Raw genomic sequence first — 15,224 nt, forward strand, 5'->3', positions numbered from 1 at the left:
TGAAATGTGATGGCTCAGAAGATGACTTGGGGAAATAGTGGATAACTTCAAAACATGTTTACAGAGACCACAGAGAGCAGGATATCACCTGTGCCAGACTGTATTAGCAGCTACTTATACATTAATTTCAAACCCATTGGGTGTATTTTTGCTATAAGATCCCACCTTTCTTCTCATTTTAACAGTAACACAGATACACAGTGGAAAACCACCCCATTCCCACATCCCCGGCAAACTGGCCTCATCCTTGCAAAACTTACCCTACTCAATTACTAGGTATGTTTAATTACATTTTTCCATTGTACTTTAAACTCCTTTGCTCAATTGATGTTTTTTGAACGAGCAGGTATATTCCTCCATGAAGAAAAATGAAGAAGCCATAACTTTCACCTTTTCCCTTGTTTCCTTCTTCCACCCCCATCATTACATGTTCACACTGTTTGTCCTTCAGGAGGGTACAAAACGTGGTCTGCACAGAAAGGCAAGACCCCAACCTCCAAACCCAGCTTTCTTTTCATACTCACCACTTTCACAGGTTGGTAGTCGCGTCGGCCCCCACATATTATTTGCTTGACACCAAACAGACTTGTTTCCGTTCATGGAGAAGTTGGTTTTACAGGCGAATGTCACAGAATCACCATGTCTGTAGGGTGTAGAGCCTCTAATTTTGTATCCTCCTGGTACTATGGGCTCAGGGCAAGAAGAATATTTATTGAAATATTCACATTTAGGAGCAGGTTTATCCCAGGTTCCATCCACTTTGTCTTTGCTTATGCATAATACACTTTTTTCTCCAATGAGGCGGAAGCCAGCTGAACAAATGTACCTTATCACAGTTCCAACAGCAATGGGGGTAGAATAATGACTAACCCGGCCATTTAGGATAGGAGGAGGAGAGCCACAGGAAATCCCTGAAAAGTAGAAAACGAACTTGGTAGGCCTACTGATCATGGTGATAAAATATTCAAATGTAGGCAAAATATCCAAATATAGATCACATAACTTTTTCAGAAACAGACTTAGAAATATGTATAGTTTAATTCTTCCCTGCTTACTCCCAAACTCCTAAATTCTTACCTTTTTCTTGATCCTCAGCAAACAGATCAACATAAATCATCTTGACCAAACAATAATAATGAAAAGAATATATCCAAAAGTTCTGAGTCTAATCAATTTTAACAATGAAACAAAAGGCAAATTTAGCACATGAAAATAACATATAAGTGGCATGATAGTTACATGTGGGGAGGTACCATAGATTAGGGAAATTTGAGCTCAGCAGACCTAGTTTCAACTCCCCACGGTCATTCAATAGCTATGTGACCTCAGGCAAGTCTTACTCTCTTTAAGCTTCAGTTTCTTAGTCTACAGTATAATGCAAACTACTTCATAAGGTGTGGTGAGAATCCAGTGCTAAAAGTACATGAACAGAGAAAGTACAATACCTGGAACATACTAATTATTCAATGGCTGCTTCAAACACACAACTGGTGGGGGTACAGGCTGAGATGACCACATTTGGTCCTGCTGCTGAAGATACTAGAGCCTCAGTACAGGTGATTTGTCATGACTTGAGGCTGGAACACTTTGAAAAAGCCACAGGAAGTGAACAGAGGTTTTGAATAATGGCCTCGTATCTTCATTTAGTTGTGTCCTAATAACCATGAAGGATATTGTTGACATATACTTTGTTATGCACGCCTTTTCTGAGAGAGTCTCAGAATACAGGGAAAATTGCCAACCGCTAGAACTTTCAGTTAACTTCCCTTTGGCTCCAAGAGGAGGTCTTCAGTGAGAACTGCCATAAGAAGATATAGCCAAACTGTTTCATCACATCAGTGCTATACTTGGTTTCAGTAAGGGTAACTTTCGAGAACTGTTGTCTTTATACATATAGAATCTGCAATATAATATATACTCAACTGAATAAATTTAACATCTTTGGTCTGCATTCCAGAAGACAGAGAAGAGTGGCATATATATGTTCAAAGCACACCTATGGATAAGATGTGATAATTATATATATATGTATGAAAAAATCTCTAATCATTGAGTTTGATGCTATCTGCTGCTTTACAAAAGCATCTTTTAATTTCTCCTACAATAACACAGATCTAGCACTGCCCCAAAATACAAAAGAAAAAAAAAGTCCTACATCTGCAACATTTAGATATTACTTTCAAAGTTTACTTTTAAACTCTTTAACCAGGCTGGGTGTGGTGGTTCACATCTGTAATCCCAGCACTTTGGGAGGCTGAGGCAGGCAGATCACCTGAGGTAAAGAGTTCAAGACCAGCCTGGTCAACATGGTGAAACCCCATCTCTACAAAAATACAAAAATTAGCCAGGCATGATGTTGGATGCCTGTAATCCCAGCTACTCAGGAGGCTGAGACAGGAGAATCACTTGAATCCGGGAGGTGGAGGTCGCAGTGAGCCAAGATCACGCCATTGCACTCCAGCCTGGGCGACTGAGCAAGACTCCCTTTAAAAAAAAAAAAAAAAAACAAAAAAAACAGAAACAAAAAACAAACAACAACAATAAAAACCTCTTTAACTAGAAAACTCAACCATATATACTATCTTCTTTCTGCTCTTTCCATAGGTACCATATATCTGTTTCCCAAAAAAACCTTGTTTTATTTCTAGATCCTGAAGTTTCAGCCCAACTCACCCCTGAAGCACTTTGGCAGTAGATGATTCTGTTTGCTGTTTAGTTGACACCATATTACATTGCTGCCTTTCATGGTAAAAGCAAGCTTACACTTAAATATCACTGTATCATTTTTAAAAAATAAACATAATCCAGATTCCACAACTCCATTTTCAACTTCTATAATCGAGCATTCAAGTAAGAGTAATACACTGAAGAAGAGGGTTGCTCCAGAGCTCCAGACATCAACTTGATTATCTTTGCTGGTGCAATGCATTGACTTCTCACCCAAGAGGTCAAACAGCTTTTCCCTATTATATCCAATTTGGCACTGATGATTTCATAGCAAACCCCTCTCCCTGCTGCTGCTGTCAAAGTCCCTTTGGGGATGGCTGGGAGTGACTTACAAGGAATACCTTTTTAAGGAGTAGGTGGGGAAAGAGAGAATATTATACTTTCTGAGAATTTTCTCTTCATTCTTGCAATCCAAACTGCAACTCAGCCTACAATTTACCCATTTTGTTGAAATTCTGTATCCTGATCTCAAAGATGATTCTAAATAGGAAGTAGCAAGGTCAAAAGATATATGGAACTGGCTGATAAAAACCGAAAAGCTATGAGATGGTCACCAGTCCCCGCCCCAGACCACAGATAAATTGTTATAGAAGGGACCTAGGGTGGCTTACTTTTTGCATGGAATAAAGTTGGCAGTGTGTAATCTCCTGGAATGTTTTAGATGTAAGCATTTACTCACTATGAAATAACTTATAATCAAAGGACAGTAAACGAAGGAAAGTGTGGTAGGATTGGGGGCCATGAGGAAGATGGGTAAGTCATAGCTGTGTGCCTAGAGCTACTCAAACCAAGTGTAAACCCTCCTGGCTACTCACTTTGGTGTGCAGATGCCCAATTTCCCTCTGGAAGGGGACAAGAGGAATTAAATAGGGTGCAATAAAGAGATTGTTTTACTTACATTCATTAAAAGGCATGTCATTATCCCAGGTTACAATATTGTCTGAGATAATACATGTAGCAGATGAGTCACCAAAGAGTAGATATCTAAAGATGAAGAGATGAGAAATCTCACAGCACACGTTCACCTTGTAACAAAACTGCACATCCTGCACATGTACCCCAGAACTTAAAATAAAAATAAAAATAAAAAAGAGATGAGTGATCATCTCCCCGCTAGACTTACATTTTAGAAAAGCTTAGTTCTTTCTCTACTGAAAGAATAGCAAAGAGAATAGAATATCATTTATGACAAGCAGGGGTGACAGATTAAGGACTCAAACAATTTAAAGCCAAATGAAATTCAAGCTCCTGGTCAGTAGCACTGGAGTCTTAAAATTGGAAGAGAGCAGCCAAAACTTCCTTCTCTTCTAGGGATCATCTCTAGCTGGTAATCTTGAAGCAGTGTCTCTGGAGTGGATCAGGGAGGTGATTCCTTTTTGCTTATTTATTTTAAAAAGTATGTGGCAATTACTCAGATCTCTTTTGGAAGAGTGATGGTTTCTGGTTAGAACTGCTGTTCTGGTATCCATGTACCCCGAAGCTGTCTCCTGCCAACTCACCCTTTATTACAAGAATATGTCATTGTCGACCCAAACGCAATACCCATGTGTGTAATCACAGAGCCCTAAAGGAGTTCTCTATGACTCATACATGATTTATCTACAAAAGAAAACCAAATCAACCCAAACAGAATTTGGGGCTGGGATTCAGGAGACTTTTTGGAGACTTTTTGTGTTTTATATTAAATCTCAACTTGACTGGACTTGCTGACAGGCCTGCTTATGTTTACTCACAGAAATTCTTACATTTACAAAACTTTCCAAAGGATCAGTCAACTCCAGAACACTACTTGTTTAATACACACAGTCTGCATTTCTGTGCATGGATGCCAACTTTATTTGTGGTCAATTATAACTTATAGTCTTCATTTTCCATTTTTATACATATTCTGTTAATCTATGATATCATCTACCAAGTCTTCTGCCTTAAAAAACTCACAGTGATCATTTCCCTTTTGTAACTCATCCTCTACTCTCTTCTCTTCATTCAATTACTTACCAAAGTTTAGTGACTGGACTCCAGAAATCTCTCTCCAAACCAACTATTTTGTCATTGCAGTAGTCTCTCACTGGATCATTGAATGACATAATTTACTTTTCTAATTGTTCTCCCTTGGGCTGGTACATCTTCTATACTACTGCACATATTATCTTTCTAAAACACAAATGTGGTCATGCCACTCTGCACATTTAAAAACTTACTATGACTTACCATTGTTTATAGGTAAAAAAATGCATAGATTTTTTACAAGTAAGCTCCAATCCATTTAATCAACTACCATCCCTCACTATGTAGCCTGTACTCCAACAACACTGATTTTTTCCAAAGACATCATGTTCTTGCACACTTACGCTTTTGCAAATGCTGTTTCCTCTGCCCAGAGGGCCTATATTTCTCTAATTCTTCTAGGTAGCATTTATGAGTTATTTTTCTATGACCTCATAGCACTTCATAAGTAAGAGAACTACCTCATAGTACAATATATATTTAAGAGTCGGCCTTTACAACTAGTGTAGGAGTTTCTCAAAGGCAAAGACTATTAGATTCATTTTTATGTCACTCCCAGGCCCCACTCTCTGGTCTAGAGCTTAATATCTAGTAGTTACTTAAAAGTGTTTTTTGAATTGAATGGGATGAGGATGAGGTAATATTAACATCCCTTGTACTCTAACTTCTAACCTCACCCTAACACAGTATGGAGACCATAGATCAAAGTCATAAAGATCACAGGATGAATAGGTTTGGCCAGCTATCATGACTTAACCCTCATACCCAGTGCCCCTAGAAGTAAAAGGAAGCATGGAGCACCTAGGAGCCCTCTTCACTTGAGATGACATGTGAATTTACTGGTCTTTTATCTTCAACATAACACGTTATCTCATCCAGATACAGTGACAGACCCAAATATGCCTCTATTACAGGATTACTCAAGTTTATAGAACTGCTGAGCATCTGACCACTTGAAGATCTCCAGGGAGGTGATAAAGAATGCCTCTTGATATACCCAAGAAAGCATTTGTATTTGCAAGATATCTCAACAGCAAACTTAAGACTGGTTACTCTGAATTTTAGACTTAGCAAAAGGAAACCTTGGCAGAAACTTACCCTGACCTAGAGACAAAGGCTACAGAAACATAAAAACCAAGAGTGGCTAAAACCTCTTCTCTGCTTCTGCCTTGTTATCAATTATCCTGAAAACTTTGATCTTTAGAATGTAAGTCTAAAATAGGGCAATATTTTATGGAATGAAGAACGCATATCATTGCAGTGTGGGTGAATATACACAGAAATAAGCTCAGAGGTTCAGAGAATTTTTAGAGTAGACTTCAGAGATGGAGAAACTAATTGTTCATAAAATTTCAGAAAACCCTCAGAACTGTTCCATCTCCTTCACTCTTTCAAGTAAAAATTAGTGGTTTTAGTTTGTTTGCTTGTTTTTTCACAGTGAGGTCAGAGTCTGGGGAAAACAGGAAAGGCATGTGGCAGGGGCCTTGAAGGATGAGTACCTATGTTTTGACTTTTTTTATAAGGGTGGTAGGGGGAGCAGATATTATTTTTCCCAGCTTCATTGAGGTATTATTCATACACAAAAAAACCCGCACATAACTAATGTACACTATTTGTGAACTTGTGGGGCAAAAAAGTAAAAATCTTTAAATACAAACTTTCGCAGGATAGCATAAGAAACTAAAGTATGTAAGAGATCTCGTAAAAGCTCAGTACACATATGATCCTGAAAATTACTTTAATGAATTTACATAACTATCTTAGCTATTAAACCTTTAATGCCTAGTGAGGAGAAAACATGTTTATTATTCTTCATTATTTTATTCTGTTAATCTAGTAGAGTAATATGCCCCCAAAGAGAACTCAGTAAACCCTTTCTGATGGGGACTAGATAAAGGGACAGTCATTTCAAGACAGATTCCTGTGACTTAAAATAACAATATTATTATTAATAATGGAACAGAAGTTATTCTAGGAGATAGGTAAGAAACCATAGCAATGATACACTTAGGGATATAGCTGGAAAAGTCATTTTTCTATGTATGAGAACGAGCTCAAGTTTCAACGCCCTAAACTGACAAGCAGAAAACAAGAAGTTAACTCTTCTTCCAGATCAGATGGTAGTCCAGGCAAAAAAAAAGTACCCAGTTGTAAGGCCCTCCTAGAATAGCAGTGTATTTAAATATCAAATTTATAATCTCCTTTTTCAAACAGGTCTGAGACAGGTATGGGTGAAAGTCAAAGTATAAACATGGAGGAACTGACACAAGGTCACACACAAAGCTCCCAAAACACAGCCAGACCTTAGCTGTGACCCCAAACTACTACTGGAGAAGTCACAAAGACTGGTTCTAAGAATAGGCATCATTATTGGGAGCCAGCTATCACTATAGGTCCCCTTGGATTTATTTCCTCAGTTTCTTTAGTTTTCTCCATTAACAACTACAAAAGTCTCTAAGTGCTTACTCTGTGCAAAATAGCAAGATTCTATAAGGAATATCAGGGTTTGACCTCAATGAAGACAAACTTCATGATCCTGATACTGCTTGTACTAGTGACTCTAGTCAAGTGACTTAATCTGTAATTATCAAATGTAAATAAGGACAATATCAAATTATCCTCCACAAGCTGGAAAACCAATTTAAATTTACAAGATTTAATCAGTGGCAACGACATGGACGAAGATGGAATGAAGATCTAGAAACAGCAAAAGCAGAAGGGTGCTTCACAGCATAACTTTCCATGATGAAAGGAGATACAGATCACACTTTCTGGATGATAAAAAATGGGAGGGTCTCATTTCCAATAAGGAGACTTAAGGGCTATCTTCCTTTGGGAACATCAATCTTCATTAGTAACGAAAGCCAGAATCCCAGGTCACAAGGCAGATCATATCAGAAAAGGGAAGGTTAAGCCATGGGCCATCAAATAATACAAATTTTCTTGAGGGTCACTGGACCCTCTTCACATCTTTCTGTAGCCAGGAGTAAAACTCAGAGGAGATCATGACTGGATCAAAGATCAAAGATGGTGACTTGACATTCAGACACATATCCTTCCAACCATGTTTAAAACTACCAGGTGAAGCAGTTTCTGAGTTAAATGAACAGGGATATATTTAATTACTTGGGCCCAGGGACTTTACCTGGAATGGCTTGGAAATCCATTTGAAATGGATGAAAAACAAACATATAGGATAATAAAAACTGAAATTTTAGTCAGAAAGCAGGTAGGAGGGAAAATAATTATTGAGACTGATAATTCATATAATCAAATACCTTAATACTGGGTTTCCTGCCTATTTGATAAGCAAGTTTTGAATGATGATGTGAAAGTTGTCAGAATCAAAATAGGGTCACTAATGTAAAAAAACAAAAACAAAACAAAAAAAAAACACCTTGACAAAGCCAGGGAAGGCCATGAAAACAGGGTTCTCATGCTTGTATATCTGTTAACCCAAACTATCATAAAAGACTGAAAAACCACAACCGTGCACAAAAGCCACTGCAACCCTACAAGAACATCCTTCCGGCATCTGCTTGTATAACCTCAAACTGGCATCACCCTTGTTATTGGTCTTCGTAGCCAAGGATAATTATTCTAAAACAATTATGCAATCCTCATATTTTTCCTTTAAAAACCTTTGTCTTCTTTTACTTCCTTAAATATACACACAATTCACAATCACACACATATTCCCATTGCAATGTTCTATTCCCAAATAAATATCTTTTTTCTTTTAGAGAGTCTTTCTCTGTTTGTTATTTAGTTTAACAACAGTTATGCATATTAACCAAAGTTCAATCCTAAGCACAGGAGATGTGTCTGTGAACATCAGAGACAGGGTTCCCACCCTCACAGAACTTATAATCCAACAGAAAGAGACAGACTGTAAATAGATAACAGGAAATAAGAAGGTGCTGAACATGAAATGTCACAATGTAATGCACTGGAAGGAGAAGGGACAGGGTGGCATGCAACTTCAGTTATGATAGTTAAGGAAGGCCTGTGAAAAGGCAACATTTAAATTGTGACTGAAGGACAAGAAGGAAGAAGGAAGCAGCCAGGCAAATTGCTGGGTACAAGCATTTTAGGCAGAGGCCTAACAGGAGGAATGGATTTGGTATGCTCCAGGGACAGACAGAAGGCAAGTGTGGCTGGGATGCAATGAGCAAAGCAGAATGGTCCACGATCAAGTCAGAAAACTCAGCAGGAGGGATCATGAAGGGCTTCTTAGACCACAGATATGTGAATGTTATCCTGAGTAGAAGTCATTGGAGAGTTCAAGCAGGAGAATCACAGGGCCTGACTTATATTTTTAAAGGAATATTCCGGCAATTTGGTAGAGAGTGGATTGAACTGCTACTTTTAGAAGCAAAGAGTACCATTTAGGGCCCCCCCCCAAAAAAAAATGAAGCTTGGACCAAAGGATTGAGCAGTGGATGTATTTTAGAAATAGAATTGGCAAGACTTTTTGTTGTTTTACATGTGGGGCTGAGGAAACGGGAGGATTCCTGACTTCTAGACTTCTGACTTGGGCTACACAATTGATAGAATTACCTTGTTCTGAGGATGGAAAGCCTGGAAAAGGAGTGTGTGTGTGTGTGTGTGTGTGTGTGTGTGTGTGTGTGTGTGTGTGTTGTGGCCTTGGGGTAGGGAATTGTGTCCAGAATCATTTCCATTCAGACTTGGTATATCTAACACACTAGGCATCCACATCAAGATGCCAAGTAGGAAGATGGATGTACAAGTTTGCAGCTCAGGAGAGAGGACAGAAGTATAGATAATAAATATGAGTCATCAACATACAAATAGTATTCAAAGCCATGAGACAAGATGAGTTGAGGTTTTTTAGGAAGAAGAAATGAAGTAAGACAGAAGAGGCTCAGGGCTGAGCCCCAAGACCCTCTAATATTTAGAGATAAAACAAAAAAGACTAAGAGTCAACAGAGAAGTATGGAAAAAACAGGTAAGAGTGTCTTGGTTTGGAAGATGAGAATGATAACAGTTTCAAAGGAAAGGAAGTCATTAGTTTTTGCTGAAAGACTGAGAAACATTAACATAGAAAAATGACCATTGGATTTATCAGCATAAGGGTCAGTAGCGACATTGCAAGAAACAGCTTCAGGAGACTGTGGGGAAGAAGCCTGTCTGAAGTGGAGAAGGAGATAACGAAATTTGAGTAAGTAGTCAATGAAAAGTTTTGCTGAGAAGAACAAGAAGAGGGACAGGAAAACGGAGTTCCAGTGGGTCATGAGAAGGTCCATAAAGGATTTCCTGGGGTATACTTAAATGCTGGTGGGGATGATCATACAGAAAGAGGTACATTGATTATGCAAGGTAGGAGATATCTGCAGAAGTAAAGTCCTTGCAAAGGCAAGAAGGTATGGAATATGATCATGAATACAGGAAAAGGAGCTGAATTTGTCAGCAGAAAGGATACTTCTTTCATTGTTGTAGGAGGAAACATACCAAGATTTCAATTCATATTTATTGAATTCCAAGTTACAGGCTATTGACAGGAACTCAAATCAGGAAATAAGGCAGATTAAGGTCTTGCACTCATGGAACTTGTATTCCAGTGAGGGAACAAACAACAAACAGGTAAATAAATAAGCAAGAAGGTTTTAGATGGTGATGGGTGGTCTGTAGAAAATAGAACACAGTTTTGTATTGGAGAGTACCCTGGAATATGGATACTTCAGACAAGAGTCAGAGAAGCACAACAGAGGGCTGAGCCTTGAATGTCAAGAAGGAGACAGGCAAAGAATAATTTGTAGGAAGAGCATTTCAAAGGAGAGAATATCTAGCGCAATTGTGCTCAAAGAATAAAGAGAAGCTCAGTGTGGCTGGGGCAGAGAGAGTGAGTGGGGTATAGAGAATCTCAGGGAGAGGCAGAAGGCCTCAGATTGGAGAATAAGGGGCATCGGTTTTATTCTAATATGACGGGAAGGCCTCAGCAGGTTTTCTGCAGTGGAGAACAAAATCTGATTCCAGATGGAGGTAAGTTTGTAAGTTGGTAGGTTTGTAGCTGATTAGAAAATGGGAGCATTCCTGTTTCATGGTTTTGTTTTCTCAGCATAGGATAAAGTTAGGTGGCCACTGAAGGCTTGAGTAAAATCTAGAAGTGTAGGAAATTTGAATCTGTTTATGCAAATAGACAAAAGGAAAAATAGGAAAACACTAAAAAGGAAATTTGCTCCCATTGACTTTGCTTATAGCAGTGTGCCCTATAGATACTTGCTGCAGAATCTTCTAGAGTGATTGTTAAACCTCAGCTTTCCTGTGCTAACTCCAAACCTATGAACCTCTGGAGGGGGAGGTGGAACCAGGAACCTACATTTTATAAAGGTACTTTAGTAGTTTCTTAAGCACACTCAAGTGCAGGAACTGGCCAAGAGCCAAGAGATGATCTGTGGAGAGCACACAGTAGCAGTAAAAGTCAGCAGTGGAGAGTGGGCAAAGCATGAGCCATGGGAGACAGGTGGGGAAGACCATGAGCAGCGCATACAAGACAGGCAGCTGGAGAAATCAGGGGGTGTGAGCTTTGGTGAGATCCCATTCCAAAGGGCTAGAAAGGCTGAAGACACTAGATTTTCTTCCACCGGAGGCCTTTTAGATTTTTGAACAATGGAGTGAAATAATGAAAATATATATATGTCTTAATTTTTTGTTTTCATAATTGGAAAGTGACCTATAGGTCACTCTTTAACATTTCCAATCATGAGAACCAAAATCTCTTAAAAGAGATGAGGTTGTTACACAGGTAATTACAATGCTTAGGATGGGAATACTGGTACAAAAATGAGAAATGTACAAACAACAGAAGCACAATAGCTTGAATGGCTGACAGATAGGTAGACCTGGTATTTCATGGGTCTCCAGTTAAGTGATCTACATGATGCTGCTGCGGTGGCCCTGAATTGGCAGGACTGGAGAAGAATTTGATTTTCAGTTAATAATATCCTCTCCAAAATTTAGAAATAGGTGAGAAGTCAGGGACGTACTCTGCTCTTAGAAAAAGTTGTCAATGTATATTGGTTCAAAGGGAGTTAATATGCAGAAAAAGAAAAGAGAGATGAAGATAATGGTCTGGAGAAAGCTTTAAGGGTCGGGAGACAGTAAAATGTCAGGAAAGCAAAAAGTTGTAATAAACCAATATGTGCAGTATTCCAGACATCTTAACAAGCTGGATGTCCATAGAAACAACTGGACACCCAGCTTGTTAGCTTAAATGCTGGCTCCATAAAAACAAGTCTGTATAGGAGGCTTATTACTGATATTTAGTAGTGACAACTAACATCCAACTTTCTTTGCTTAGTTTCATCTGTGCTCAGGGCAGCTCAGTGAGGTGGAAGGCCAGTTAATCACTAGTTTCACTTTACAGATGAAGAAACTGAAGATCAGGGAGCTAAATGACTTGCCAAAAGTCACCCAGTTATTGAGGTCTGCATACAGTTAAACGTCTTATAAACTAGGGATGCACGGTACCCTGGAGATAATTAGAAACTTAGACCCATCCTGTAGCCAAGAGACGCTAATCTTAATTATAATCTTTCTTTAAAATCAAGCCAATCTGGAGGAAAAAAAGATAGAATAAACGGTGAATGAGACCTTTGCGGACGTCCACACCATTACAGAAGGTTAATAACAAGAAGAAAACAATAGTTTTAATCCATGTCTCAAAAATAACTACGGATGGTTAATGTTTAGGATCTCTTTACCAATATAAGAGTAGAGTTGAGAAAATCTGAGACCCATGCTTGGGAACCAGGTCTTACTCTTATTTAGGGAAGGGAGCCGAGGCTCTGCCGCTTTTGCTGGGCAGGAGCGCGGTTCGGGGTGTAGAGAAACAGCCTCACGTGGGTAGCTGGTGCCTCATGCAGTGGGTAGGTTTCCTGAGGCGAGCGGTAGCGCTGACCGCCGGCCAGACAGCGATGAGCACCTTCAGAATCCCGGGGGCGGGGAGACCGCGAGCACCCGCACGCCGCCAGCCACACTGGGCCGACCAGACAGCGCCCCTCTGTGGCGCAGCCTCCAATTCTGGTGGTCCCAGCTCCCGGAGGAGCCAGTAGGGACAATCAGGACCAGGTGGTTTATTGCAGTGGTCCCTCAAAGCTAGCGGGAGGCGGACACGCGTCGAGCACTGCCCCCACCGTCTCGCTTTTGGCCCCCTGCTTTGCATCGCGGCACGGAAGCTTTCCCTGCCCGGGACGCGTCCCCACCGCCGTGCTCCCCCTCCCAGCTCACCGAGGACCCCCGGTGCGACGAGAGCCAAGAAAACCCCGAGCAGGCCCGCGGCGCCCATGCCACGGCCGAAGCCCCCGCGGCGGGATGCGTTCCGAGACCCGCGAGCGTCCGGCAGCTCCGGGAGGGCAGGGCTGGAGCAGCAGACAGCTGTGAGCCAGGAGAGGCGGGCCCTTAAATAGTGTCCGGCGCACGTGCTAGTTCTGAGCGCACACCTGCAGGCGGCCCTGGGGGCTGACGCGGCGCCGGTGAGGGTGGGACAAGCAGGAGGGATGGCCCGGCACGAGGTGGGCGGGGAGCTCTGGGCCACTCTTCGGGTCAGACTCGCCCCTCGTTGCGGTGGCTTCCCCACTTTTTTGACCACGCAACCCACTACACTCACTTGTTTCTCTTTCTAGAACTTAAAACTTTCACAAGTTAGTACTCACCCTTAGTAATCTACAATGTTCGTCTTCTGTGCCATGCTGCGTTATGCTAGACTAGGCTAGGCTATCCTATTCTTATTAGAAATCCACCAAACTCATTACAAAACCTGTTAGTGGATTCATCTCCCAGTTTGAAAAAACAGTGTAAGTTTACTTAAGGAATTTAGGAACAGCAGCCACTTCTGCTCTTCTTTTTATTTTGAAGTAATCTCTACAGAAAAGTTTCAGGAGTACTGCAGAGAATTCCCATATACTTGTCATCCAGATTCTCTGCATGTTAACATTTTACTATATATTGTTTACCATTCTCTATTCTTTCTCTATAGACATATATGTACATATATGTGATTATATAATTATAATTATATAATTATTACTTTGGAACCATCTAGCATTTATTCCTACTCTAAATGGTTCACTAAGGATTTTCTGTTCCATAACTAGAGTGCAATGATCAAAAATAAGAATTTAACACGGAAACAAGGCTATTTTATAAGCTACCATCTGTATTTAAATTTTGACAGTAATCTCAATAACTTGTGTTATGGTAAAGACAATAACAACAGTAGAAACCAACCTTTGTTTTTCCTAGTCCAGAATCATTTCAATATCACGTATTGAGTTTGATCATCATGCCTCTCCCTCCCAACTTCTTTAATCTGGAAAAATGTCCTCAGCCTTTTTGGTATTGCATGACCTTTACGTTTTTGACGAATACACCGCAATTGTTTTTGGAGAATGACTTTTAAGTCCGTTATCTATTATAATAACAAATTACCCTGAAGTTAGTGGCGTAAAGCAAGAATAAACATTTATGATCTCACAGTTTCTGTGGGTCGGTCAGGTGGTTCTGGCTTGGGATCTCTCAGGAGATTGCAGTTAAGACATCAGCTGGAAGTGCAGTCATCTGAAGGGTTAACTGGGACGGGCGAATCCACATCTAAGATGGCTCACTTATCAGCCCTTGGCTGGAAGCTTCATTCTTCACCACGTGGTGGATTTTGCCATGGGGCTCGCTGCTTGTGTGTTGAGTGTCCTCGTGACATGGCGAAAGAAGAAGCCACAATGTCCTTTGTGACCTGTCCTCAGAAATCACAATATATTATCTCCAGAATATCCTATTGATTATACAGATCAGCCCTTTTCAGTGTAGGAGGGCATTATAAGTGGACGGTGATGTCAGGAGACAGGATCACACCCCACAATTTGGGTTTGTCTATCATTCCTTCATGATAGATTCAGGTTATTGAATCTAATTATTTGACAGGAATACCAGAAAGGATGTCGTATCCTTATGGGGAGGCATATATTGTCTATTTTGTCCTATTACTGGTGGTGGTAACTTTGATCACTTAGTTAAGATGGTGCCTGCCATGTTTCTTAGTGTAGACTCAGTATTTTTCCTTTTGTAATTAATAAGTATTTTATAGGGAGATACTTTAAAACTACGTAAATTCCTCATTTTTTCATCAAATTTTTACCCACAAATTTTAGCATCTATTGATGATCCTTTCTTGAATCAATTTTTACTATGATGTTTGTCAAAAGGTGTTTTTTTCTAATTTAATAATTACTTCTATATTCATCTGTTGGCATTTTAGTGTAAATAAATGTTTTCCCTTCTCTATTTATTTGTTTATCTATATCAGCATAAACTATATCAATATGAATTTATTTACTCGATGGGTCATAATTCATGGCTACCATTATTTATTTTGATGCTTAAATTCTCCCTGATTGGGCCAATGGGAGCCCTCAAAATAGTTCCTCTGTCATTTTGACTTGTTCTTATTGTTCTTTGAGCACTTCTTACTTTCT

The 15,224-nt window shown here is 39.9% G+C and overlaps 1 protein-coding gene across 5 annotated transcripts in view; it reads right to left on the reverse strand.

The window, feature by feature from the left end:
• CR2 (complement C3d receptor 2) overlaps positions 1-13,231 on the reverse strand; it is a 35,770-nt gene extending 22,539 nt beyond the window's left edge. For 2 of the 5 annotated variants that reach the window (XR_010114678.1, XM_055234578.2), the window contains exons 1-2: positions 12,985-13,156; positions 525-911 (exon numbers count right to left, since the gene is read on the reverse strand). Coding sequence is in view for 3 of the 5 variants with exons in the window: in XM_055234578.2 (XP_055090553.1) it covers positions 525-911; positions 12,985-13,042 (445 nt within the window). In the remaining 2 variants the exon portion in view is untranslated. Of the gene's footprint in view, positions 1-524; positions 912-12,984 lie in introns of all 5 variants that reach the window. The other 3 variants (XR_010114679.1, XM_055234579.2, XM_055234577.2) reach the window with 3 other exon arrangements.
• Between the last annotated feature and the right edge of the window lie 1,993 nt (positions 13,232-15,224).

Source organism: Symphalangus syndactylus, chromosome 19, assembly GCF_028878055.3.
Source record: "Symphalangus syndactylus isolate Jambi chromosome 19, NHGRI_mSymSyn1-v2.1_pri, whole genome shotgun sequence".
NCBI classification, from domain to species: Eukaryota; Metazoa; Chordata; class Mammalia; order Primates; family Hylobatidae; genus Symphalangus; species Symphalangus syndactylus.